General features: G+C 43.6%; 1 protein-coding gene across 1 annotated transcript in view; it reads left to right on the top strand.

Annotated features, from left to right (window-relative positions):
• LARGE1 (LARGE xylosyl- and glucuronyltransferase 1) overlaps positions 1-26,230 on the top strand; it is a 697,253-nt gene that overhangs the window by 340,140 nt on the left and 330,883 nt on the right. The window contains exon 6 of the mRNA XM_003905455.5: positions 13,853-14,024. Coding sequence (XP_003905504.1) covers positions 13,853-14,024 — 172 coding nt within the window. The remainder of the gene's footprint in view (positions 1-13,852; positions 14,025-26,230) is intronic.

Raw genomic sequence — 26,230 nt, forward strand, 5'->3', positions numbered from 1 at the left:
TTGCTTTATTATACTGTTACATAGTAAGCGTTCAACAGATGTTATTGTTATTATAAACATAATAATATTCTCTCCCATTTAATGGTGATCTTCTAAGAAAGAGGAACATTTTTCATTTACTCCTCTTTCCTTAGGATCTAGTACAGGATTTGGCACACACAATGAATGTTTAGATAAATGAGTCACTTTTGGAATTAGGTGATTTTTTTTTAAAGGGGATTTAGAGCATTAGGAATTCCTTTGATCAGTAGCCAAATCCCCAAGTGGAAGTAAAAGCATAATGGAATTACCTTGTACCATGTACCGTCTTCTCTAGTACCTTCTAAGGGTGACATTTTTCCCTTCTGCATTCTCATGTATGATAAATTCTAAATCTAGACAGGTTAGACAGCCATCCTCACAATCTGGTTGCCTTGACAACCATCATATTAAACAGTAAGGGCCTGTTGTTGGGGGGTGAATGTCAACATTACCACCGTCTAAATCTTCTGAAGCAGGGCTTCAATGTCAAGGTTAAACATATTCAAAATTGCAATAAGACCTTTGGTTAATGTTCGTTAGATGTATTACAAGAGCTGAGTGAAGCCATCATCTTTTCAGGGTGACCAGTGAAGAGACTCATTTTGGCTGTCAGCCAGAAGAAATTCGGACTGCCATTGACAAGGTTTTCCTTTTACTACACCAAGAGACTTTTGCCTTCTATGTGTGGTGAAAGAAAACCCAACCAGAAATTAATAAAGGGACACCTCTGGGTCATCCTCCTCAACTCTATTTGCCTGCATGTAAGCTGCTGCCCGTGTGTTTAAATTCACCTGCAAGGTACATCTCCGCAGCTGGCAACAGAGATTGTCACAGGCAAGGATGTCACCTACAAAGTGCTAAAGAGCCCTCTAAAAATGAAAAGCAAAATGCCTCATTAATACTGAGCAGTGTGGGGCTTCTTTAATTGCAGCCTATGTGGCTGCCCTTTTTAGATGGCTCCATGGGAAGGCGGAGGTAAGAGTGGAAGAAGGAATGGTTGTGATAGCGAGAGAAATTGCCTCCCAAATATCCGGATGAACTTGACAACAGAGAAGTGTGTTTTCTGATTCAGCTGCCTTCTGATTCAATTCAGAAGGGCAGGAAAGAACTGTTGGATTCAGCAGAGGCTAAGATCAGGGAGCAGGTTTTTGAGATGTGTGTGTGTGCACTTTTGCGTACTTCTGTTTTGTGACTATTTTAATGTTGTATGATCCTGGAGGGCGGTGTTTCTTAATCTCTTTTTAAACAGTATCACTCCCCTCTCCTGTGTGCCTTTTTATACTTTTTATTTCCCTGATTAAACCTCTAACATAAGATTTTAATACCAAACCATTGGAATATCTGATTTTTTTTTTTGATCCCCACAAGAACCAACTTTTGTATCTGTTAAGAATGCATGCAGTAGAATAAATTTATGGTAACAGAAACGAAGTCTTTTTTTCCGCTTGCATTTAATAGCAGAATGATTATCTCTCTTCTTAGCACTTCGAATGGGAATTAAATATAACTAAATACACCACACATATATGGTCACCTATATATATCTGTGGGTTCTGTATTCTTGGATTCAACCAACCAAGACTTGACAGTATTCAGGGGAAAAAAATAGATGGGTACACCTGAACTGAACATGTATAGATATTTATTTTCTTTTCAGTATTCTCTAAACAATACTGTATAACAGTCATTTGCATAGCATTTACATTGCATTAGGTATTAATAAGCAATCTAGGATGACAAAGTATATGGGAGGATATACCTAGGCTATATGCAAATACTACACTATTTTATATCAGGGCATTTGTGCACCTGAGGATTTTGGTATCCTTGAGGGTGCTGGAACCAATCCCCCACAAATAGAGAGGGTATGTATACACACACACGTATGTATCCATATGCATACATATGACTTTAAGTTACCGTCAGGGTCCAGTTTAACCAATGTATCTTCTCTGTAGGCCACACTCTTGTACCTAGGTCACTGGTGATATACGTACATATGAGCATATTCACATACATATGAAGACTGCAGATAAACAAGTTATGGCATACACTGATAAAGCACCATGTCATCTAACTTAAAACTAGAACAATAGCACCAAAGCCACCTGGATATCTTCACTATCCCATGCCCCAGCCTCCCTCACTCCTACTTCCTCTCAGGGTAAACCACTACCGTGACAGCTGTGATCATCCTTTTTGAAACTTATTTTGGAATAAAATAAATAAATATTATATATATATTTTAAAAATAAAATAGTATAACAAATATTATTTGTTATAATAATTTCAAAAACTGCTGTTACTTCCTCAAAGCAATCATCTGGCACAGAACTTTACACTTAAAAGTCTCTGAAGTGTTTGTTGAGTAAATGAATGAGTGAATGAATGATGAATGAATGAAGCAGGTCCGTCCATCAGTATATCCCCATCAGAAGCAATGGTTCTCAATAAGTGGTGTTTGTATAAATGCATTGTTTTGCTTTTTCAAAACTATTCATTGAGTGCCTTCTATGTGTCAGACACTGTGCTAAGTCTGCATACATAAATACATACTGTGCACTGTAATAAGAAGAATTGCAGCTTCTAAAAATATTAAGATCAGGCTACGCAGGAGCTAATGCAATTTTCTCCTCAGTGCATTGAAAAATCTATTAGTTAAGAAGGCAGCTATATTTCAGGAAATTAAACCACTGTAACAGTCCAGTTCACAAATCAGAACTCCCAGTGTTTTGAAATGCTCCATTTCATAACATAAAGTACTGAGGGATGTTCAGGCAATCTGTAAATGCTCCAGTGACCAATCCCCTCAAGCTTCGCAAAGCTAAATAGAGGATGCTTCTTGCTGGGCGATAAGAGAGGAAGGGGTTTTGTGCCACCAGTAGAAGGAGGGACGTGTCTGTAGATCCACGATCACATTCCCCTTGGTTCACTTAGCCTTTGTCGTCATTCTGGAATGACTTATGTTTGCAGAAGATCATTTCTTAGTAGACCTCTGAATAATGAGCATCTTTAGGTGCAAGCCAGCTAATCTTATTTTGGGCTAGGGTTCTATGTCTGAATAAATGTTCATTGATGCTTACGGGAGATTGCTGTCACCTGCAAAGACCAGCTTTGAGGCTCTCACAACATTTTCTTGTAAGTTGCTAATGTAAGAAGACATGAAATATGTAATTCAGTTCTCCTGTTGATGCTGGTTACGAAGAATTTTGCTGTAGCTGACCTAGAGCTGCTTGTATTGAGATAGGACTTCTAAATGGAAAGAGAAGTACAGCCAGGAAGCCTTCCCGACCTCATTGTCATTAACTACCTATGAGGCATAGAGATAGCTAAAGAACTCCTGACCTTACGTCAACACTTTCTTTTATTAATATGTGAGAAAGGTCTACTCTCCCTATAAATCCAACAAAGTATCAGTTTCAGATGGGGCACTTAAGCTTGGGGCTCTCTTATGACTTGTTTCTGAACAATAAGTTGGTTGTTGATCCAGTGCAAATGATTCAGCCAAGAAGACCTTGAGAAATAGCATTTTCTGTGTCTCCTAACTTGGTGTTTCTTAGAGTGTAATCTATGGAGACTTGCTTTTGAGTCACCCGGGGTGCTGGTTTTAAAATACGGATTTCTAGGCCCTTCCACAGATCTAATGAATCATAACCTCTCAGTAGGATCCTGGGAATCTGCATTTTCACCAGGCTTCCTCCAAGGTTCTGATGCCTCTCAGCTGCCTTTGGTTAATCTTTCCTCCATAAATCATTAGAGTATATTCCAAAAATACAGATGAGATCACATTTCTTAGCTAATGAAACCCATTTTGTTTTTCCCACTGTCTCTGGGATATTATCCAGTGCTCTTTTGCATGGCATATGGTCCTGGTCTTCTCCAACATTTGATCCTGTCCTGCCTTTCCATATCCATCTCTATCATTTTCAGCTGTAAGTTTTTTCATTAAGTGTATCAGACTATAGTTATGTTACACACAAACACACACACACAGAATTGTTTATTTATCTGTGCCTTCATTGTCCTATCATGCTTTTCTCCCAATATTTGAGAATCTCAATTTTCAACTCATTTTTCAAGACCAAATTTAAGGTTTATTTCCTCCAGACATCTCTATCTGATTGTTGTCCCTCCTTTCTTATCACTCCCCTTTAATTGTCCTTCTACTGGACCACTGCTATACATATCTCAACCAACCAAGGGCTGAAAACACTTGAAAAAAAAAAATCAGATGGTTGCATCTGTATTGAACATGTATAGACTTTTTCTTGTCATTCCCAAAACAATACAACAACTGTTTACGTAATTTTTACATTGTATTAGGTGTTAGAAGTAATCTAGAGATGATTTAAAGTATACAGGAGGATGCCCGTAGATTATATGCAATATGGCACCATTTTATATCAAGACTTGAGCATCTTTGGATTTTGATATCCAAGAGGGGTCCTGTAACCAGTACCCCACAGACTCCGAGGATGGCTGTACTTGGAATTTATCACAGTGCAGTTTCATACCATTTTATAATTAGAGATGTGGTAGCCAATTTCCAAGATGGCACCCAGTAATTCCCACCTCCTAGCATTCATTCACTCCCACGTCTAGTCCCTTCCCACATTGCATAAACTTACCTGTATAACCGGTAAGACATTGCAGGAATGATACCATGTTCCTTCTGAGGCCAAGTCTTCAAAATAACCTTCCCTCCACCTTGCTGTCTTTGGGACCTCGCTTTGGGGAAAACCAGCCAGCATGTGGTAAAGACTCTCAAGCAGCCTTCTGGAGTGGTCCATGTGGCAAAAACCTGAGCCTTCTTATTGACAGCTGGCATCACCTGCCAGGCACGTATGTGGGAGCCAACATAGAATTAGATCTTACATCCCAGAACAAGTATTCAGATGACTGCAACCTCATGAGGAATCCTAAGAACCACCCCCAGCGAATACACTCCCAGATTCCTGACACACAGAAACCATTTGAGTTTATAACTGTTGCTGTTTTAAGCTGCTGCATTTTGAGGTAACTTGTTGTGCAGTCCTGGATACTGAATATCCGCTAGACCACAGACTCCTTGAGAACATCAGCCATGTTTCCTTCATCATGGACCCTGGTCCCTCATCCTCCTCAGTACCTGCCCCATATTAAGGTGTTCCATAAATGTCCCCTTAAATGATCTCAACTGAGCTAAACTGGAGTTTCTCTGTGCTGCCAAGGATGACTACTCACAAATGCAGATGACTTTTTGTTTGTTTGTTTTGAGATGGAGTCTTGCTTTGTTGCCCAGGCTGGAGTGCAGTGGCTCGATCTCAGCTCACCGCAACCTCCACTTCCTGGGTTCAAGTGATTCTCCTGCCTCAGCCTCCTGAGTAGCTGAGATTACAGGCATCTGCCACCACACCCAGCTAATTTTTGTATTTTTAGTAGAGATGGGATTTCACCATGTTGGCCAGGCTGGTCTTGAACTCCTGACCTTGGGTGATCTGTCTGCCTCGGCCTCCCAAAGTGCTGGGATTACAGGTGTGCGACAGCAGATGCCTTTAATAGAGGTGAATATTGTCTTTTGCTCTTATTATCATCAGTCATAATATTGACAGTTAACAATAGCCATTGCTTATATATAGCGCCAGAATTCTCACAATCCCATGGAATATGTGCTGTAAGTAGCCCCATTTTACAGATGAAAACTGAGGTACATAGAGGTTTAACTGCTTGCCCAGAATGACCCAGACAGTGAATGATGGAGCCAGTATTCAAACCCAGACAGTCTCCAGAGTATGTGTTGTTAACCATTTTATTTTATTTTATTTTATTTTATTTTTTATTTTATTTTATTTCTATTTATTTATTTATTTTGAGACAAAGTCTCACTCTGTCACCCAGGCTGGAGTGCAGTGTTGCAATCTCAGCTCACTGCAGCCTCCACCTCCTGGGCTCAAGTGATTCTCCTGCCTCAGCCTCCCAAGTAGCTGGGATTACAGGCATGCGCCACTATGCCCAGCTAATTTTTGCATTTTTAGTAGAGATGGGGTTGTACCATGTTGGCCAGGCTGGTCTTGAACTCCTGACCTCAAGTGATCCACCCACCTTGGCCTCCCAAAGTGCTGGGATTAATGGCATGTGTCATGAACCATTTTAAACACTCTTATTGAGCCCTTATATGGCAAGCATTGTGCTAGGCACCATGATTCTGCTACCTCATTTAATGCTTTTTCAAACCTCATGCAATGTGTATTGTTTTCTCTGTTTTATGGGTGGGGAGATTGAGACTTAGGTGAGTTTGCCAGGCTGGTTATGGTAGAGTCAGGATTCAGAATTGGGCCAGACAGACTCCAAAGCTTGTGCTCATTTCACGATCTTCTTCCAAGGCATCCGCCAGTGTCTCTGTCCCAGCATCTTAAGCCCCACCCCACTTCTATTTCTTAACAATTATACTCTGAACATATAGGTTGGTTGCCAGGACAACCACTCAGAAACAACATGAAAAGCAAATGACTTTTCAAACATTCTGCAGCTGGGACGACTTCTTTTTTAAATTTTTTAAAATATGTCAAGGTGATTTGCAGTCCACAGCAAAATGTTAATATGGGTAAGCAATCTGTTTTGAGCAAAAAATATTTCCAGTATGGTAGAGGGGAGCTTACAGATTACAAATATAGTAACACGTTAGGAAGGAAGCAGGATATTCTACTATTACCCTTTTTACAGGTGAGAAAATTAAGGCCTGGAGAGATTTGGAAGCCAGGAATGCCCAGCTCTAAAGACATTATACCTAATTATCTGAAAAACCGCTTGGAGAATGAAAATTTGTCTGGATGGAGGCAGAGGCTCAGTCCTGACCCTACAGTAAATCAGAAGGGTGAAGAGCACGTCTGAATAGGCCAGGGCCAGTGGGAAAAGAGGGGAAGAGAGAAACACATCATTTCAGAGTAGAGTATCTAGGACTGGAGGACTGAAAGTTGAGGTAAGGAAAAGGACCCCCACACTTTGGGTACTAAATAATATACAACCCTTAAGCTTGTTAGGAGGAGTTTAAATACCAGCCCATATAAAGGTCTTTCCACAATGCCTGACACCCAGTATGTGCTAGGCATATTTTCTATTATTATCTTGACTAGGGTATCTCAATGACTCCTGGAAATCCACATCTTGAAGAAGGAATGAGCATCATTTCCTGACAAAACCAGCCTCTTTTCCTGTCTTTCCCTTATTTATCAAAGGTCAGAAATGTGTCATCACCATTGAGACATGGCTTTCCTCCATCCCCTGTGTTTTGGGCAGTCACCGTTAGAGGTGAGGTGTGTCCACTGTCTAGTCCTCTGCCTCCATGCTCATACTGCTAATCTGGTCAACTTTTCTGTGGACCACCTGACATCAGATCTACCCTAGAATCACCTGCACCGCCTCATAGATGCTCCCCTTTGGGTCTACCTGGTAATTGGCAGCTTCTTCAGGACGGCAAATTTCCCTTTGGAAGCATCCCCCACCCTCTAGTTTACATAAAACCCTTAAAACCTGGGGTTGCCTGTGCTCCCTTTGCGTAAGTGAATTAGGTGATAATCTTGGGCATGACTGCGTTTTTGCTGATTGGAGTTTAGACCATGCTGCTTAGAATTATTAACAGCCATTGCAAGGATAATGATCTGCCCCTTAGAATAAACTAACTCTCATTTTTATTATCTTTTTAATTACATGAACCCTTTGGCGTGTTGATAATGATGAACAACATGGTGGGTTATTACTCTGCCAGGTGTTGTCTTCTGTATGGGATGCTCTTGGGGAAATCTGCGTGGTGCTCTCCAGGTTTCCTCAACCTGCCTTCGAGGGTGCTCTTCTCTCCGTTGAGCCCATGATGTAAGAAGTTCCTGGTTGGACTGAAGTGTGTTGCGGCGTGGAAATGAGATTAATACCGGTGTGGATTGCATGAAGAGACTGCCCCAGAAGGTTGCATGGCTAATCACTCCCACGCACTTTTCCTCCTCCTCAAACCCAAAGTGTGCTGTCCAGTTTTGGAGATCTACCAGAGGGAGGGACTTTACATTTTCCAGATTTCAGCCTGTGATTTTTCTTTCTTTGAGATGGAGTCTTGCTCTGTCACCAGGCTGGGGTGCATTGGCGCTCTCTTGGCTCACTGCAAGCTCCGCCTCCTGAGTTCAAGCAGTTCTCCTGCCTCAGCCTCCTGAGTAACTGGGACTCCAGGAGCCCGCCACCATGCCAAGTAATTTCTGTATTTTTAGTAGAAACGGGGTTTCACCATGTTGGCCAGGGATGAAACCGGATATCTTGACCTCATGATCTGCCCGCCTCGTTTTTTACAGAAACATGGGACAAGGGATAAGTAGCTTATTTCCCGTGACAAAACCATCTGCATTCCTGACTTCCCCTTTACTTTCAAAGGTACCAGAATTTGCTGCTTTTATCATGCCCCGAATTCTGAGTCACCTGAACTTGGGTATTGCTGATAGGCATTCACTGAGAGAGGAGAAATGGGCTTGGCGGAGACCTGTTGCTTGCCCAGCATGAGGCTGGATCCTACACCTTCTCCTGTGAATACCATAACATTGTAGGCCCCCCTTTTCCAGATGAGAAAACTAAGACTCAAGGAGGTTAAGTGAGTTACCTGAGGTCACACAGCTCATTAAAAGTGGAACCAGTTCTATGGCCCAGGCTTCGGGGCTCAACAAACTGTGCCTCTTCCATGCACCGTACTGACCCTGGATTTTAGCAATCGTGAACATTTCTGCTCCTAGGTGAGGAAAATGTCAGAGGAAAATAAACTCAGGCCTGGCTGACTCCATAGTCATGCACATTCATCAAACAGTTTTTGAGTAATTACTATGTTGTTACCACAGTAAAAAAGACATTGTCCCTGCCTCAAGGAGTTTCAGTCAAGTGCAGGAGAGGGGCATGGAAAATTGAACCCAGCAGGATAACATGCTGTGCTAGAGGAAGGGAAACAGCTTGCTTCTTGCTTTGGGAGCCCCTAATCCAGCCTGGGGCTGTGGGGGTGGTGGTGGCTGGAAGGCAGTGATTTCTAAGTTGAGACTTGGAGGAGGAGAGTATGGACGGAGGTGGGGGAAGCGTGTGCTAGATATCACGCTGTCTCTAAGAGGCTGAGCTATTCGTAATAAATGTACCTGCTTCTTACCACACGTTCTTTCCCCTCCACAAAATTTCTTAATTTTCCACCTTTTCCTGGGGCTTTCTTTCTGAATACAAACTCATCCCATTGCCTCCTTTATGACTAATTGAGCACTCGGACTTAATTGATTATGCATTAAGTTGGGGGCTTGGAGCGACATTCAGGACTGGGCTCATGTTGAGATTAATTTATTCCTGTAGTCTTCCTGTTTTGCAGTGTAACTGAGTGCCTCACATGCGTGTTAAAAATAAAATGGAGAGTCAGGGCAATCTAATTAGACAGCTTAACCCATCACTCTGGTGTTCAGTCTTCACCCAGCTCTCCTGCTTTGATGGTAACCAAAATAGATGAGTAAGTTAATCAAAGGTCTGATTAAATAGCACAGCCCTGCAGCATGGACTGATGATTGCCAAGCCTCAGTTCAGGCAGATTGTTAGAGGAGAGAGGAGGCTGAGCTGAGCCCCAAAGGCCAGGGCTTTCATGAGGAAGATGTTTACAAAGTATATGGGAGGGAATTCCTCACTGAGTCCTCGGATCCTACCGTGATGGCTAGTCAGGAATCTCACTCCAAAGGAAGGATAATGTAGTTTGGGGAAAGAACACAAACCTTCTCCTGGCAAACTGTGACTCTTAGAGCTTTGCATCTTGCTTGCTGTGGGATTGTAGACAAATCGCCTGCCTTCCTATGCCTGCCTGCCATCCATCATCCATCCGTCTGTTCATCCATCATCCATCCATCCATCCATTCATCCATCATCCATTCATCCATCCATCCGTCTATCCATCCATTCATCCATCATCCATCCATCCATCCATCATCCATTTATCCATCCATTCATCCGTCCATTCATCCATCATCCATCCATCCATCCATCCATTTATCCATCATCCATCCATCCATCCATTCATCCATCCATCCATCTATCCATCCATTCATCCATCATCCATTAATCCATCCATTCATCCATCATCCATCCATCCATCATCCATTCATCCATCCATCCATCCATCCATCCATCCATCCATCTGTTCCAGAAATGTGTTTTGTACCCATTATATACAAGACATTGTGCTTTTTTTTTTTTTTTTTGAGACAGAGTTTCACTTTTGTTGCCCAGGCTGGAGTACAATGGTGTGATCTCTGCTCAATGCAACCTCTGCCTCCCAGGTTCCAGCGATTCTCCTGCCTGAGCCTCTTGAGTAGCTGGGATTACAGGTGTGTGCCACCACACCTGGCTAATTTTGTATTTTTAGTAGAGACGGCATTTCTCCATGTTGTTCAGGCTGGTCTCAAGCTCCTGACCTCAGGTGATCCACCTGCCTCAGCCTCCTAAAATTCTGGGATTACAGGCGTGAGCCACTGCACCCGGCCAAGGCATTATGCTTTGATTTTGTTGTTGTTCATTTAATTTGTCCTTGTGTTAACGGTATGACTCTGTTGGTTGTGTGAGTTTTTTCCTTCTAGGTACTCTCTTGCCCTAACCCTCACTTTATGCTCCATGAGGCTGATGCATAAAGCATCTCTAATCTCACTTTCGCTCTGGTTTCCATTAGGGTTGACCAGAGGGCTGCCCTCCCGGGATACTGGTGGGCAGGAGGAGAGTGACATTGAGATGTTTTTTCCTGTTCTGGCTTATGGGTTGCCACAGGTAGGCTGTGTCCCTCTGCTGAAGGTCACTGCCTCAGCCAGGTGGCCTTACTCATATGGCAGTTCTCTCTGGATTCCAGCATCTGTTGGCCTAGACCCTTTTGGCCTTGGGGTAGTAATGGCCTCAAGTACTCTTCCCGTCCTCTAGTAACTGCACAGTTCTTGTTAAACTGCCTCTAATTCTGCATATACTTAGATTAAGTAGTCCTTTTATTAAATCTTCCTTAGATTCCCCAGGAGAGTGTGCTGTTTCCACCCACACCCTGCATGATAGGATAAAGTAAGTGTAGCAACAAGGATGGAGCTGGAGGCCATTATCCTAAGCGAGCTAACTCCGAAGCAGAAAATCAAATATCACACTTTCTCACTTACAGGTGGAAGCTAAACAATAGGCATACATGGATACAAAGTTGGAAATAATAGACACTGGGGTCTCCAAAAGAAGAAAGGGTGAGAGCTGGATAAGGGGTGAAAAATTGCCTGCTGGATACAGTGTTCAACATTCAGGTGACAGGTGTACTGGAAGTCCAGTCTCCACCATTACACAGTGTACTCATGTAACAAACATGCGTGTGTACCCCCAGAATCTAAAATTTTAAAAAAAATTTGTAAAAAGGAGGGATGACCTTTATAAATAGCAGAAACTCAGACAAGCTGAGCAAACCTGTCCAAGGTGAATGGCGATTAAGTGATGATACTGGAATCTAAATCCAGGTATGTCTGACTCTGCCACCTCAGTTTTTTGCTCTCCTGCATACATCCTGGAGACCCTTACCTTCATCAGGAAGTACTGAAAGAGGCATTGATATCTAAATACTTGGAATAAGATAGAGGGATCAGGAAGAAGGGTGGGTACCAGGCCCTTGAGTCCTTTAATATCTTTTAATTTTTATACCACCGTGTGAAGTAGGCATCATCTCCATTTTACCAACTTTTAAAAATGAGTAACTACTCTTAAAAGAAAAACTAAGTAACCACATTGTTTTCAAACATGTCATAGTCTGGTGATGGTGGGAAAACAGGCACACAGGAGGCCGATTTAGGGAAGCTATGAGACAGGCTCCCCATGCTGACTCATGAGACCCATTCCATCTCTAAAACACACTCCATTTTACAGGTAAAGAAACCAAAGCTTAGAGAGATCAAATGCTCTGTGGAGCTAGAGCCCAAATTTGAACTCCTGTCCTTTTTCCCCTCCTCCATGATGCCTGGGTGTAAGGTGACAGGGTCTCATACACAGAGTTAGGGATGCTTTTTCTTGAAACTGATGAGAAGTAAAGCCAGTGGACTTCCTGGGTCGAGTGGGGACTTGGATAACTTTTGTGTCTAGCTAAAGGATTGTAGCACCAATCAGCATTCTGTAAAAACGCACCAATCAGCACTCTGTGTCTAGCTAAAGGATTGTAAATGCACCAATCAGCACTCTGTAAAATCGCACCAATCAGTGCTCTGTGTCTAGCTAAAGGATTGTAAACACACCAGTCAGCACTCTGTAAAATGGACCAATCAGCAGGATGTGGGTGGGGACAAATAAGGGAATAAAAGCTGGCCACCCCAGCTGCAGCGGCATCCTGCTCGGGTTCCCTTCCAAGCTGTGGAAGCTTTGTTCTTTCGTTGTTCACAATAAATCTTGCTGCTGCTCACTCTTTGGGTCTGCACCCCCTTTAAGAGCTGTGTCACTCACCACAAAGGTCCGCAGCTTCATTCTTGAAGTCAGCAAGACCAAGAACCCACCAGAAGGAACCAACTCCAGACACAATGGGATGTCTTGCTGCTATTTTTTCTTTCTCTGCATAAAATGTGGGTGAATGTGTTTCATTTGGTTTGATTACACATAGTTGCTTTTAGGTAAAAGCAGTTTTAAAGCTTGTTTTTTTCCCCTTTAACATCATATGTAGGTTTTTAGAAACTACATCTTAATCCACTTTGTTTTAAACAATTACATAGGATGCTATCAGAAAAAAAAAGAGTATTATGTCTGAATTAATTGTTCCATTTTGGGGCATTTTGATGGCTGCCCTTTGGTAACATGGTGATGAACATCTTTGGTGTCTTAAACAAAATTTTTAAATCTGAATTTTTTAACGAACATCTCCTCAACATGGTCAAAGGTAAGGTCAAAGGAGATGAATATTTTTTGGAATCCTGGTAAGGTGGCCATATTCCCCATCTTAAAGGGTTCTATTAAAAGGATTACCCTCTTGAAAATAAGTGTACTTTGGCTCCCATGGAAACTCCCCACAGCAGCCAGGTTGGGGCCTCTGCCCACGATGATCTTCATAAATGACTATGCATATATGAGAGCTTTCATCACACTGGTGCTTTTATTTTTATCCTTGCCTTTGGACACAAAATGGCACCTGTGTGTGTGCCTCGCTGATGACTCTGCCCATCTGCGAGCCATTGATTGTTCCATTATATTATGTGAGGATCATAATGTCAGTGCTCCATGGGTGGTTCATTTCTGTTCCTTGTGTGTGTCCTCTGTTGCTGTCAGGTGAAGAGTGTCGTGTGATGACTAGGGCCTCCTTGTGGGTTTATCTGAGAATAAAGAGAAGGCAGCAGTAGCAATCTATTCAATACCATTACCCACTAATCTTTAATGACACATAAATGGAATATGATTTAAAGAAATATATGTACATAGCAACAATTCGATATTGGTTGCAAAAGTATATGTAATGGGATTCCATTTTTGGACCTTTATGTTTTTGCATATCCTTTTTTTCTCTAGTGGATCTATTTTATTTCTATAATAACAAAAGTTTTATTTAAAAATCTCAACATAGCATTTGCAGTAATAATTATTTCACAACTATTACTTTTCCTCTCCCTTAATTCAGATACATTTTCCTCCAGAAAACTTCACATGTCAAAATGCAAATTATATAAATCTTTAAAAGAAAACTCATTCATTTATTCAACAAATTTGTATTGGATACTTTTTGTGTGTTAGGCCCTATTTATGATGTTTAAGCAAAGAATTAATATAGTGATTTCTCTTTTTTTCCCTTTCTCCAACTCCCTCTCTGCCTTGTTCTGTCTAGTCTGAAGTTTCCTGGATCCCCAATAAACATTACTCTGGGATTTATGGTCTGATGAAGCTTGTGCTGACCAAGACTCTTCCTGCCAACCTGGAGAGAGTCATCGTCCTTGACACGGATATCACCTTTGCCACCGACATTGCAGAGCTGTGGGCTGTGTTCCACAAGTTCAAAGGTAACGGTAGCCCATTTGCTTCTTCCCGATATCCTTGTAGGTATCAGCTTGCCAAGAATAGGGGTTGATTCTTTAAAAAAGGTGAGGTCACCTCGAGTGAGGTCGTGCTAATGCGGTGGGTAAGGAATTACAAATATGGTTCAATATCCGCTCTGCTTGGATTTGAAAAATAACAGAGTAAAACAGAAACGTGTTTATATTTCTTTAGTAAATGAAGATTTTTTAACAGATGAATATCAAATGTGTGTATTTCGTATGCAGATAGTGGAGTGTTCACATACTGGTGTCCGGATGTGCGTTCATTGTTTTCTTTTTATCCACGGATAGTCTAATTGCCAGGAAAGCCTGTGAGGTAGTAGAGATGAGTATTGATTCCAGAGTTTTTGAAAATGTTCTTACAGCTTTTGCTTTCATTAACGTTATGGTTTATCATTTTAAGGAGATGTATGTGTTTGGCTTTACAAGACATTTTGTCTAGTCTGGTGGGTTTCTTTATAGCTATCATTGTAACTCTCGTCACAGCCTCGAGGTATAGGAAAGTACCTAGTGGGAAATCGTGAGCTCGGTAGGTGTATTAACTGTGGCATGGATATGTGAGAGAAGTGGCAGGTTAGCACAAATCTCAGGCTGTTATTTTAATACCCCTCTCCCAGCTGTCTTTTTAAAAATTATATGATTTTAAAAATTCTTCTCTATTGGATGAGTACATTGAGAAAGAAATTCGACAGTGAAATTTTTACTTTTTTTTTTTTTTAATTGCACACTGGCCCCTTCTGTGTTTAAAATGCCGTCTGCCATTCCTCTTAGCTCCATATGCTATGAAAGCAAGATACTACTTAATGATTGTAAATCCCAGCATTTTCATAAATCACAGGATATTCTTGTTGGTTTCTGTTTGTATTCACGAACAGAGAGTGAACTTCCTTGCCTGCCCCAGTCACTCCCTGCTTCCTTCTCAGGGCGTCTGAGCTCTGGGCTAATTGAGGAAAGTCTTCACCAAATCATGGGAATGACATTGTGATCCCCGGGACTCTTTCCCTTACCAGGATCAAAATTTACTTTTCTTCTTCATGTCAGTAATGACACTGGCAATGACCTCATTTAGGACACCTGTTGAAACTGAGTATGTCACAGCTCTCTAATCTTCATAGAACGCGTGGACGTGTCCTTTTGTTTCATAAAGAAAGAAACGGAAGCTCAGAAGGATGCAGGCTTTTCCCAGAGTTGAGATCAGAGTGCCTGTGTCTTGGCTTCCATCCGCTGCCCTTTTCAAGTTTCCCCTATCGCGTCTGCTTTGTTTTCCTCTTTGTGATCACAGGGAACTCACGAGGGGCAGTTTTTCTATAATTACATGGTGTTTTATTCATTTCTTTATGCTGATGTTGAGTGTTCAGTGATGCATGTCTTCAACCGGCGTTTATTGCATCCCTACTGGGTGTCAAGCACTATGGCTGGCTCTGCAAATAAGGAGATGAGTAATGAGGGCGCAGTGAGAGTTGTCACCTCTCCTAGAGGGGGTTAGAGAAGGTAGCTGGGAAGGTGTCACGGAGGAGCTCCTAATTGTGCTCTGTCTCGTCGGGTGAGAATGGTGGTCGTATGCACTAGACTCCCACATTCTCCTTTGGGAATAAAGACCTTATTACCCCAGCTGCTGGGAGTAGTCCCTGCAGAAGGGGCTCCCCAGCATCGGCCCTTTTTGCAGTTGCCTTAGTTGAAGTGAGTGGCCATGTCTGTGGCCACACCCCTTCCCGGGACGCCACACGTCGTGGAATGACTGATGGACATGAGATCCTGCAGGATCATCTGCTACACTCAGAGACTGCCTCACAGGTCGATTTTCCCCTCTGCCTAGTCCTGCTTTCCCCTTCCCTTTCATAGGTGCTGTTCTCAAGAGCTCTCTCTAATAAACCTCTTGTATGCTGACTTCCATCTCAGAGTCTTTTTCCAAAAATACGCCACCTGCACCATGCAGTTAGAGCTGTGAGTCTCTGTTGGATAAGTATAACCACCATAGTCACCAGAACAGGTCATCAGAAATTGTAGAGCTGTAGCTAGGAAATCACGTTTATTCTCTTGCAGCTTGCAATGGCTATAGTGCTAGTGGAGCTCTATAGCCAATAACAACATGAATTATCATGGTTATTTTAAATATGCTGATATCATCCATTCAAGGGAAGGCACCAGAGCTCTTGCTGCTCCCCTAGCTGGCCCAAGGACTTGATTTGGAGGACTCTCAGATTCAAGGCAGCTCCTGGGGCTAAACAGGGTATATGGGCCAAGGTCAGGACAGGGACAAGGTAAATTTGAATGCAAGGAGCCGAGTTAATGGGCTGCATTTTATTTGTTCGTTCTTTTGTTGGTTTATTTCTAGCATTTGGTAGGCCCCCACTGTGAAGAGGAATACATTAGAGGCTGTTGTTACCTAAAGCTGTTGAGAACACAGCACCTGCCTTCAAGGAACTCAATAACAAGGCAGAGTACATTGCGTGTTTATCTATCACCAGCAAAGGAGTACAAAACATCAGAGGTTTTCCCATGCCCACCCTGATTTTTCTGGAAAAGTACAGAGATGAAAAGAAAATAAGTAAGCTCATCTCTTCTCCATATGTCCCTATTTTGTATCACTTTCGTATGTGTGTGATCGTTTTTCTAAACCGAACTATCAGAAGCCAGGTCATGGAATAGGAAGAAAGCCTGTTAGGCCCATAAATGTAGAATGTTCCGATCCGAGAGAGAGTGTCCTTCATAAAGGCAATTGTCGTTGACATCTTTCCCTGTAAACAGTTGGCGTGATGTTGATACAATGTGGCCTGGCTAATTTTTCTCTCTGAGAACACCTGGTTGTTTGGGGCTGCAGTGGCTCTTGGTCAGATCACACGTAGACTAGATTCCTTTGTGGCGCGCTGTGAAAGCCCCTTGTTCCTAAATTCATTACTGGGAGAATTACGAAGAAGCCTTTTTAAGGACTTAGACCCATCCTCAGCCTCTACCAGAAGAAGCCTCTTAGAGATGTCCCCATCTTCCCTGAGCTCGACTTCAGCTAAGTAGCAGATACTTCCCTCCCATGTCAGTGGTTTGCACCTTTCCCCAGCCTGCATCAGCAGCTGGAAGATTTTCAGAACCACCCATTCTTAGCAGAAAGAATCAGACATACCATTATTGGCCAGGTTCAGGAGCCACCCATTCAGTCAATATTTACTGAGCTCCTAGGTGCCAGATAGTTTTATAACTGTTGGGACTATTGCAAGAATAAGACTGTTTGGAGAGCCCCTAGCTACACTGGGGTGCAAGTACCAGAGTGGCTAGCAGCCCTGTCCTAACAGAAAATTCAGGGGAGCTGGACGTGGGTATGGTATGCTTCTCACGAGATACATCTGGTGTACCTGGCAGGGGTCCCTCACGTGGGAAACGTATTTTTATAGGCAGATGTCCTTGTAGCTCTTGTCTGACCTGTGTTCAGTTTACACCTGTCTGACCACCAACTACTCTGCCACTGGGAACCTGACCTTGTCCTCTCCCTGGCATACCAGGGAAAACCGGCCTGGGGCAACCCCTGGTTCTTCAATGGAAAGTGCAAATTCAGCACCCCCTTACAGTGGAAACAAGTTCAAAGACTTTTTACCTCTTCTTTTTTTTTTTTTTTTTTTTTTTGGTACAAAGTCTCACTCTATCACCCAGGCTGGCGTGCAGTGGCGCGATCTCGATCTCGGCTCACTACAGCCTCCACCTCCTGGGTTCAAGTGATTCTTCTGCCTCAGCCTCCCAAGTAACTGGGATTACAGGTGCATGCCACCACACCTGGCTAATTTTGTGTTGTTAGTAGAGACAGGGTTTCACCATGTTGGCCGGGCTGGTCTTTGACTTCTGACCTCAAGTGATCCACCTGCCTCAGTCTCCCAAAGTGCTGGGATTACAGGCGTGAGCCACTATGCCTGGCCGATTTTTTACTTTCAAATCCTGAGCAGGGAACACGCAGTGGATCAGGAGGGCAGTCCTCCGTCCGTGGTCACACGAGGCAGGAACGAAGAGTCAGGCACAGAGAGACACCTAGCTGTAGATTAAGCAAATAGGGTGTGGGTCACTGTGAATTCAAGGGCAAATGCCTGAATATTCCATTTAAAGAAAGTGGGAAAAGTTGGCCGGGCCCGGTGGCTCATGCCAGTAATTCCAGCACTTCGGAAGGTCAAGGTGGGCGGATCACCTGAGGTTGAGAGTTCAAGACCAGCCTGACCAACATGGAGAAACCCCATCTCTACTAAAAATACAAAATTAGCCAGACATGGTGGTGCATGCCTGTAATCCCAGCTACTGTGGAGGCTGGGGCAGGAGAATCGCTTGAAACCAGGTGGCAGAGGTTGCGGTGAGCTGAGATCGTGCCATTGCACTCCAGCCTGGGCAACAAGAGTGAAACTCCGTCTCAAAAAAAAAAAAAGAAAAGAGAAAGAAAGTGGGAAAAGCAAGGAGCCCAGTCTATGTACTGATCCTCGGCCACCAGCTTGTGCCACCCCAGTGTGGTGTGGAACCAGAAACCCTGTCAAGGGTGACTGAGTCCTGTGTCAGTATACGAAAGTTAAACATATGTTCCAAATGGATACGAGGCAACAGAAAATTGTAAGAATTCACTACAAAGCAAAACCCAGTCCCTCCCGCTATGAGTTTATATTTGAGTGGAGGGAGACAGACAGCAGAAAAATAAACAAGTAAAGTATATAATGTGTTAGAGGTGATTGGCGCTCTGCCTTTATCCAGGGGAAGAGTGCAAGGCACCCTAGGCACTAAGGGTAGCAAGGATGAACTTTGCAGAGTGGAGTGGCCTGTTTCAGGAATGAATGGAGGTTGGATCAGAGCAGAGGGAGCCCAAGGGCATGCTGGGGGGCTGCTAATTTCAGGTCATAGGGGCTACAAAGGTCAGGTTATGGGGACCTTATTTGTCAGGCCATGAGAAGACTTTGCCTTTCTGTTCAGTGGTTTGGGGAGCCATTGGCGGGCTTTGAGCAGAGGCGTGATTCAGTCTGATTTAATATTGTTAATGACTCACCCTGGCTGCCCTTTTGAGAATGGGATGAACAGTAAAACCTATCCTCAAAAGGTTTAGGAGGTAATCCAATCATCCAGGGGAGAGATGATTTTGGCTCAGACCCAGGTGGAGCAGTAGAGATGGTAGAAGTCATCATATTAGGGGTGCATTTTGAAGCTCGAGTCATTGGGATGTTCCATTGATTGGATATGGGGAATGAAAAAGAGTGAGCTTAAGGATGACCCCATGGTGGCTGGCTGGGTGAGATGACGTCTGTGAGACACAGAAGACTGCAGGAAGGACAGGGTGTATGGGAAGATCAGGAGTTTGGTATGAGGCTTGTGAAATCTGAGATGCCTAACACACATCCACATGGAGCTGGTGAGGAGGCAAGTGGCTAAATGAGTGTTTGTAAAACACAGGGAAAGCTATTACCATTTCTTAAGCACGTCTTAGGTTCTGGGCACTGAGCTAGAAGCTTTGCACACTTGAAAGTTAAATAAACTGGCAGCTCACGCTTGTAATCCCAGCACTTTGGGAGGCCGAGGCGGGCGGATCAGGAGGTCAAGAGATCGAGACCATCCTGGCTAACACAGTGAAACCCCGTCTCTACTAAAAAAATACAAAAAAAATTAGCCAGGCATGGTGGTGGGCGCCTGTAGTCCCAGTCACTCGGGAGGCTGAGGCAGGAGAATGGCGTGAACCCGGGAGGTGGAGCTTGCAGTGAGCTGAGTTCATGCCACTGCACTTCAGCCTGGGCAACAGAGCACGACTCTGTCTCAAAAAATAAAAGAAGTTAAATAAACTGGGCTCAAGAGAGATTAAATTACATGCTCAGAAAGCTATTACGTACCAAAATTGAACCCCAGTCCATATGGCTTTAGAGTCTGTGTTCTGTCCACTGACCCAGGAGGCTGTGCTGCACTTAGAACAGGTGTGACTGCCAAGTACCTGTCACCTTGGACCCCTGTGTGCCTTGGTTTTTACTGCACAAAACACTGGAAATAATATGTGATTGTCATCATTTGGGGAGGCTGTTATGAAGGCATAAATAATACATGCACATCCATAATCTGAAGCTTTTGGAAGAAGGCTGTGCTGAATATTCAAGATAGTGTTTTGATCCATAAGCACAGATGCCTCCCCTCTAAGAGGGTCTTATTGCCACAGTGTAAAATTCTGACCCTAAGCAGGTATGGTCAAACTATCCGGCATACGTGGGCACTACCTTGCTCACCCTCATGGCACCACAGATGTGCCATGCCACTGGGTATTGTTCAGGGCCTAATAGACTCTGTGTGGTTCCTTACAGCTAACATGTTTAAGCACTTAGTCTGTGCCAGCCACTCTGTTAAGTACTTTATGGATAAACTTATTTAATCCTCACAACCCTCCCATGAAGTGATTACTGTTCATGTTCCTATATTAGAGATTTGGGAGCTCATGCTTAGGAAGGCATAGTTTACCTGGAGCCTCACGTCTTAAGTCATGAAACTGAGATTTGAACCCAAACGGTCCGACTTTGAATCCAGTCCTCTTTACTCTGCACCCTTCTTTCCCTTGAAGAGGAGTAAGAGAAATCATTGTCATGTGGGTGGAGTTAAGAGTGTCTTTGGAGAGACCAAAGTTAGATTCATGAAAGAACTCAAAGTGATCATATACACCAGTTTGTAGAGGGCAGGCCCAGGGCGATCCAGGCATTTAGAGGACAAAGGCAGGGAAGCAAAATTAGCATAGAAAAGTGTAGTTTTCCCAGGATTCGGAAATAAAATCCCAGTCTCCAGAATTCTGGCCCAGCATGTGACTTCCCAGAACATGGTCTTTAAGTAGCTGGAGGTGGGGTCCAAGAGCTCTACCCAGAGACTCAGCATGTCCAGAGAATAAGTCAGGATCACCCTGATGACTCTGTCACCACAGGCACATGCAGTGGCCTGAAGGTTTGTGTCCTCGCAAAGTTCCTATGTTGAAACCTAACCCCCAGTGCAATGGCATTAAGAGTAGAGCCTTTAGAAGGTGATTAGCTCATGACAGCTGTATGAGTGGGATTAGTACCTTTGTAAAAGAGGCTTGACAGACCTTGCTCACCCCTTATATGTGAGGACACAGTAAAAGTGATACCATCAGCAGGGTGCGGTGGCTCACGTTTATAATCCCAGCACTTTGGGAGGCCAAGGGCGGTGGATCACCTGAGGTCAGGAGTTCAAGACCAGCTTGGCCAACATGGCGAAACCCCGCCTCTACTAAAAATACAAAAATTAGCTGGGCCTGGTGGTGCATGCCTGTAATCCCAGCTACTCAGAAGGCTGAGGCAGTAGAATCGCTTGACACTGGGAGACAGAGGTTGTAGTGAGCCAAGATCACACCATTGCACTCCAGCCTGGGCAACAGCGAGACTGCATCTCAAAAAAAAGGGGTACCATCAATGAGGCAGAGAGTTCTCACTAGTCATCTGATCTGCTGGTGCCTTGATCTTGGACTTCCCAGCCTCTAGAACTGCAAGCAATAAATTTCTGTTTTTTATAAATTACCCAGTGTCAGATATTTTGTTATATCAGCTCAAACTGAATAAGGCAGCAAGTTATCTTAGTTGATTTAGGCTCAGAGAAGGAATAATGCTAACGGAGTCTTTGTGAGAATTGCACAAGATAATGTGCATTATTTTTCCACATTCCATTTTCTCTAAGGACTCCTGCCAGAGTGAATGGGATGATGGCGGACATCGTTAATGTGTGTCTGCTCCATTAGCTCACAGTTCTGTCCACAGAGCCACTGGGGCTGTAAAATAATGTAGAAAAGCTGAACATGAAGAACATTGAAGTATTACTTTTGAAAAGCAATACATTTGTAGAAATTTTATGCTTATAATCAGTTGCCTCGAAGGAGTTTTTAACACTCTTTGAAGTTTCTTCAGGTCTCATCTTTCTTTGTTAACTCGCCGCCCTGCCTGTCTCCTCTGATGGAATTGGTGGAGTCAGAAGAGCTTAGCAAAGAAGAGACCAAGTTTCAAGTCCCTGCTGGTCTTCTGTATCAGCAGGGTGATCTTAGGGAGGTCATTGAACCACTCTTGACCTCGCCTCTGCACCTGTAGAAAGAAAATACTGACATCTGCTCAGAGTGGTTGTGTGAAATTTGAGGAGGCGATTCAGTGATCCTGGTACCAAACAGACACTTGGGCCTTGTGTGTTTCTTTCCCCTTTCCTTCCTCCTGTCTCCTGTGGTTACATTTGGTATTGTCCCGTTGGCCCCTTTTTCCTTGACTTTAAAACTTTCTCCTTTCCTGCCTTCCCTTATCTCCAAATGAAGCTCAGTGTCCCCCGCCCTGTTAGCCCATAGGAAAGGAATCAAAGAAGACCTTACAAGACAATTCCATGACCTCATGGGATTGCCTGATTTCCCTGATTAAAGCCTTCCCTTCTTGGCCGACCCAGTGTACCCCCTTCTAGGACTCAGCATAGACAGATTTCCACGCATCTCACATTCACTCCTGACAGTTCTTAAACTTCAGAGACTGTTTTGCCACAGGGAAAAAAAACAAATTTTAAAAGATGAAATTCTCAAAGTCCTGTAAAATGACATCAACAGCTGGTGTCTGTAGAGGCAACGCGCTCCTATTACAGAAGGCACTGGAATTCAGCTGGGAAAGAGCGAGGCTGGGCTTCTTCTTGGTCAGCAATCACCTGGACATTTCTTTTTAATCTGTACTGGGCCTTTAGAAGTTCTCCTGGGCTGGGCACAGTGGCTCACGCCCATAATCCCAGCACTTTGGGAGGCTAAGGCGGGTGGATCACCTGAGGTCAGGAGTTCAAGACCAGGCTGGCAAACATGGCAAAACCCTGTCTCTACTAAAAATATAAAAAATTAGCCAAGCGTGGTGCCGTTCACCTGTAATTCCATTTACTTGGGAGGCTGAGGCAGGAGAATTGCTTGAACCCTGGAGGCAGAGGTTGCAGTGAGCCAAGATTGTACCACTGCATTCCAGCCTGGGTGACAGAGCGAGACTCTGTCTCAAAAAATAAATAAATAAATAAAAAGTTCTCCTGCACTCCCAGTATTGATGAAGTTCCCTCCTCACTACCAGTTTTCATGGTTTTGTTTAGGTCTTTAAACGTCCTCTAGCTCCTAGTTGATTTTCCACTTGGAGAATTTTGATGACCTCTTCCATTATTTCGTCCTTGTACCCTCCTGCTTTCTCCGCCTCTCTTAACCAGCCTGCCTTCTACTGAGAATCAGAAACTAGCACTTTGATTTTCTTAATAGACACTACTGGTTCTTCCATTGTACACCATCAGCCCAGATGTACACCACTGAAGTAACCCCAAGGATTTTTTCACTGGCAGAATTGGGTAAAGAGGTTTTAATTATTTTCAGATTAACTTTGAAGCAAATCTGCCTCGTCTTACTATATTCGAAAGATCATTTAACTTCTCAGAGCCTCATTTTTGTTGTTGTTCTATAAAAATGAGGGAATGATGCATTGATAACTGCCCCATAGGCTTTATTTTGGTGATTAAGTCAGATAATGGCTCTGTATTGCACAATACCTAATAAGTGATAGTTCTGTTCTTTTCTTTCTGTGTCTTAGGGGAGTTTGTTTGTTTGTTTGTTTGTGAAACAGAGTCTCACTCTGTCGCCAGGCTGGAGTGCAGTGGCACGATCTCTGCTCACTGCAACCTCTGCCTCCCGGGTTCAAGTGATTCCCCTGCCTCAGCCTCCCGAGTAGCCGGGACTACAGGCATGCACCACCACGCCTGGCTAATTTTTTGTATTTTAGTAGAAACGGGGTTTCACCATGTTGGCCAGGCAGGTCTTGATCTCCTGACCTTGTAATCTGCCCGCCTCGGCCTCCCAAAGTGCTGGATTACAGGCGTGAGCCACTGCGGCCAGCCTCTTTCTTTCTTTCTTTTTTTTTTCCTTGCTCTTCAGCCTGAAATTTTGGAGAGTTCACGGAGCAGAAACTAACCCTAACCTCTACCTTCCTTCCTGAGTTCCTTTCTCCCTCCTTCCCTCCCTCCCTCCCTTCCTTCCTTCCTTGCCTGATGCACCCATTCAGTCATTCATTCTTTCATTAATTTACTACATTCTGAGCCTCTTGGCCTGCCCTGGGGGTAAAATATTAACTGAGACAGACCCAGCTCTATCCTCCTGTTGCTTATATCTATTAAATGTGTTTTATGTGTCATGCCCTGGACCATCTCATTTAGCCTTCATAAAAAACTCTTTAAGTCTGTTGCCTGAAATCACTAACTACAAGTTAGTGGCAAAACCTGGACTGAAGCCAGGCTGATCACAGAGCCCACACTTAACCACTAGATTCTAGATACATCTGAACACATAGTTACATGCAAGTGTAGAAAGTCTCTTGAAAGGGAAAAGTCCAGGTGAGGTTGAATCACATTTTAGGGAAAGCATTGCTAGTGAGGGAAGTTGGAGGGAGTCAGGAGGGCTTCTAAAGGGAAAGAGGTGGATGCACTGGCCTCCAGTCTCACTTAGAGCAGCATATGCGAAGACCTGAGATCCAGAGAGAGAGTGGTACAGACAGAAACCGAAAGAAACAATCAGTCTACCTTTTTTTTTTTTTTTTTTTTTTTTTTTTTTTTTTTGAGATGGAGTCTCGCTCTGTCCACCCAATCTGGAGTGCAGTGGTGTGATCTCCACTTGCTGCAACCTCCACCCCCTAGGCTCAGGCGATTCTCCTGCCTCAGCCTCCCGAGTTGCTGGGATTACAGGAATGCACCACCACACCCGGCTAATTTTTTGTATTTTTAGTAGAGATGGGGTTTCACCATGTTGGCCAGGCTGGTCTCAAACTCCTGACCTCCGTCAATCCACCTGCCTCGGCCTCCCAAAGTACTGGGATTACAAGCATGAGCCACTGCACCCAGCCCCTCAATCTACTTTTCAAATAGACCAGACAGGCTTCTACCTTTGGTCCTCTGCTCTCACGTTCCCTGTACCTGGAATGCTTCTCTCCTCCAGATCATTCCCTGTCTCGCTACCATAATGCCCTTCAATTCTTTGCTCAAACCTCAGCTTCTCAGCAAGGCTTTTCCTGACTGTCCCATTGAATCCTACAGCCTGAGACACCATCCCATTTTTCTCCACGGCTCTTTCATTTTTATTTTTTTTCAAGAGGACTCATCACCTTCTAATGAGTATGTAATTACTTATCAAGAGGGCTGCTCTGCCTCACCCCGCAGGCAGCACAGACCCAGGTACCAGGATACAGCTGGCTTCATCTGGTTATTGTGTGTTCTTTTTAGGGACCTCCCACAGATACCAAAATCTGCAGATGCCCGAGTCCCTGATATATAAAATAGTGCATTTGCACATCATCTGTGGACATCCTCCTGTATGCTTTAAATCATCTCTAGATTATTTATAATTCCTAATGCAATGTAAATGCTCAGTAAATCGTTGTTAGACTGTATTATTTAGGGAATAGTAAGAAGACAAAAAAAGTCTGTGTATATTCAGTACCGATGCAATTTTCTTTTCAAATATTTTCAGTCCAGGTTGGTTGAAGCCACAGATGCAGAACCCATGGCTGTGGTGGGCTAACTCTGCGTAAGCACCAGGAAGGCAGGAATCTTGGTTTTGTGCCTAATGTGTCCCAGCACCTAGAACAGTGCCTGACACATAGAAAGTGCCCAATAAGTATTTGTCAAATGAACAAGTAAAGTGGATGTTTCTTGGTGAAGTGAGTGCTGGGAAATAAGGCAAGAGAAGTATGAAGGGTCTTAACTAAGTGCTGGCTTTGGATCTTCTCCAAAGGTCATTGAAATTCAGTTCAGAAGATTTGAAAAGATCCCTTTGGCTGACGTGTGGGGATGATCTGAAGAGTGAGACAGGAAAACAGTACCTTCAAAAAGAGCTGGCAGCAGGTAGGAGGCTCCAGCCTCAGCAAAAGACCATTGCAGCCCATAGCCAGATGTTAGCCTTGGAGGCAGAGCGAGGGATGCAGATTAGAGATGAATGGGGACGTAGAGTGGATAGCACTAGATGGTGAGTTCAGTTTTGGACATGCAGAGATGGGGTAAACAGGTCTAGATCTTACAAGAAGGGTCAGGGCTTGGGGTCTCTTCTTTTTTTTTTTTCTCAAAATAGCTCTCTTCTAAAATAGAGCTTTTTTGGTGTTAAAATAGATATTCTCACCAGATGGTTACAGTTTCCTTTTCTGGATGGCCAGGTG

This window comes from Papio anubis, chromosome 16 (genome assembly GCF_008728515.1).
Source record: "Papio anubis isolate 15944 chromosome 16, Panubis1.0, whole genome shotgun sequence".
NCBI lineage: Eukaryota > Metazoa > Chordata > Mammalia > Primates > Cercopithecidae > Papio > Papio anubis.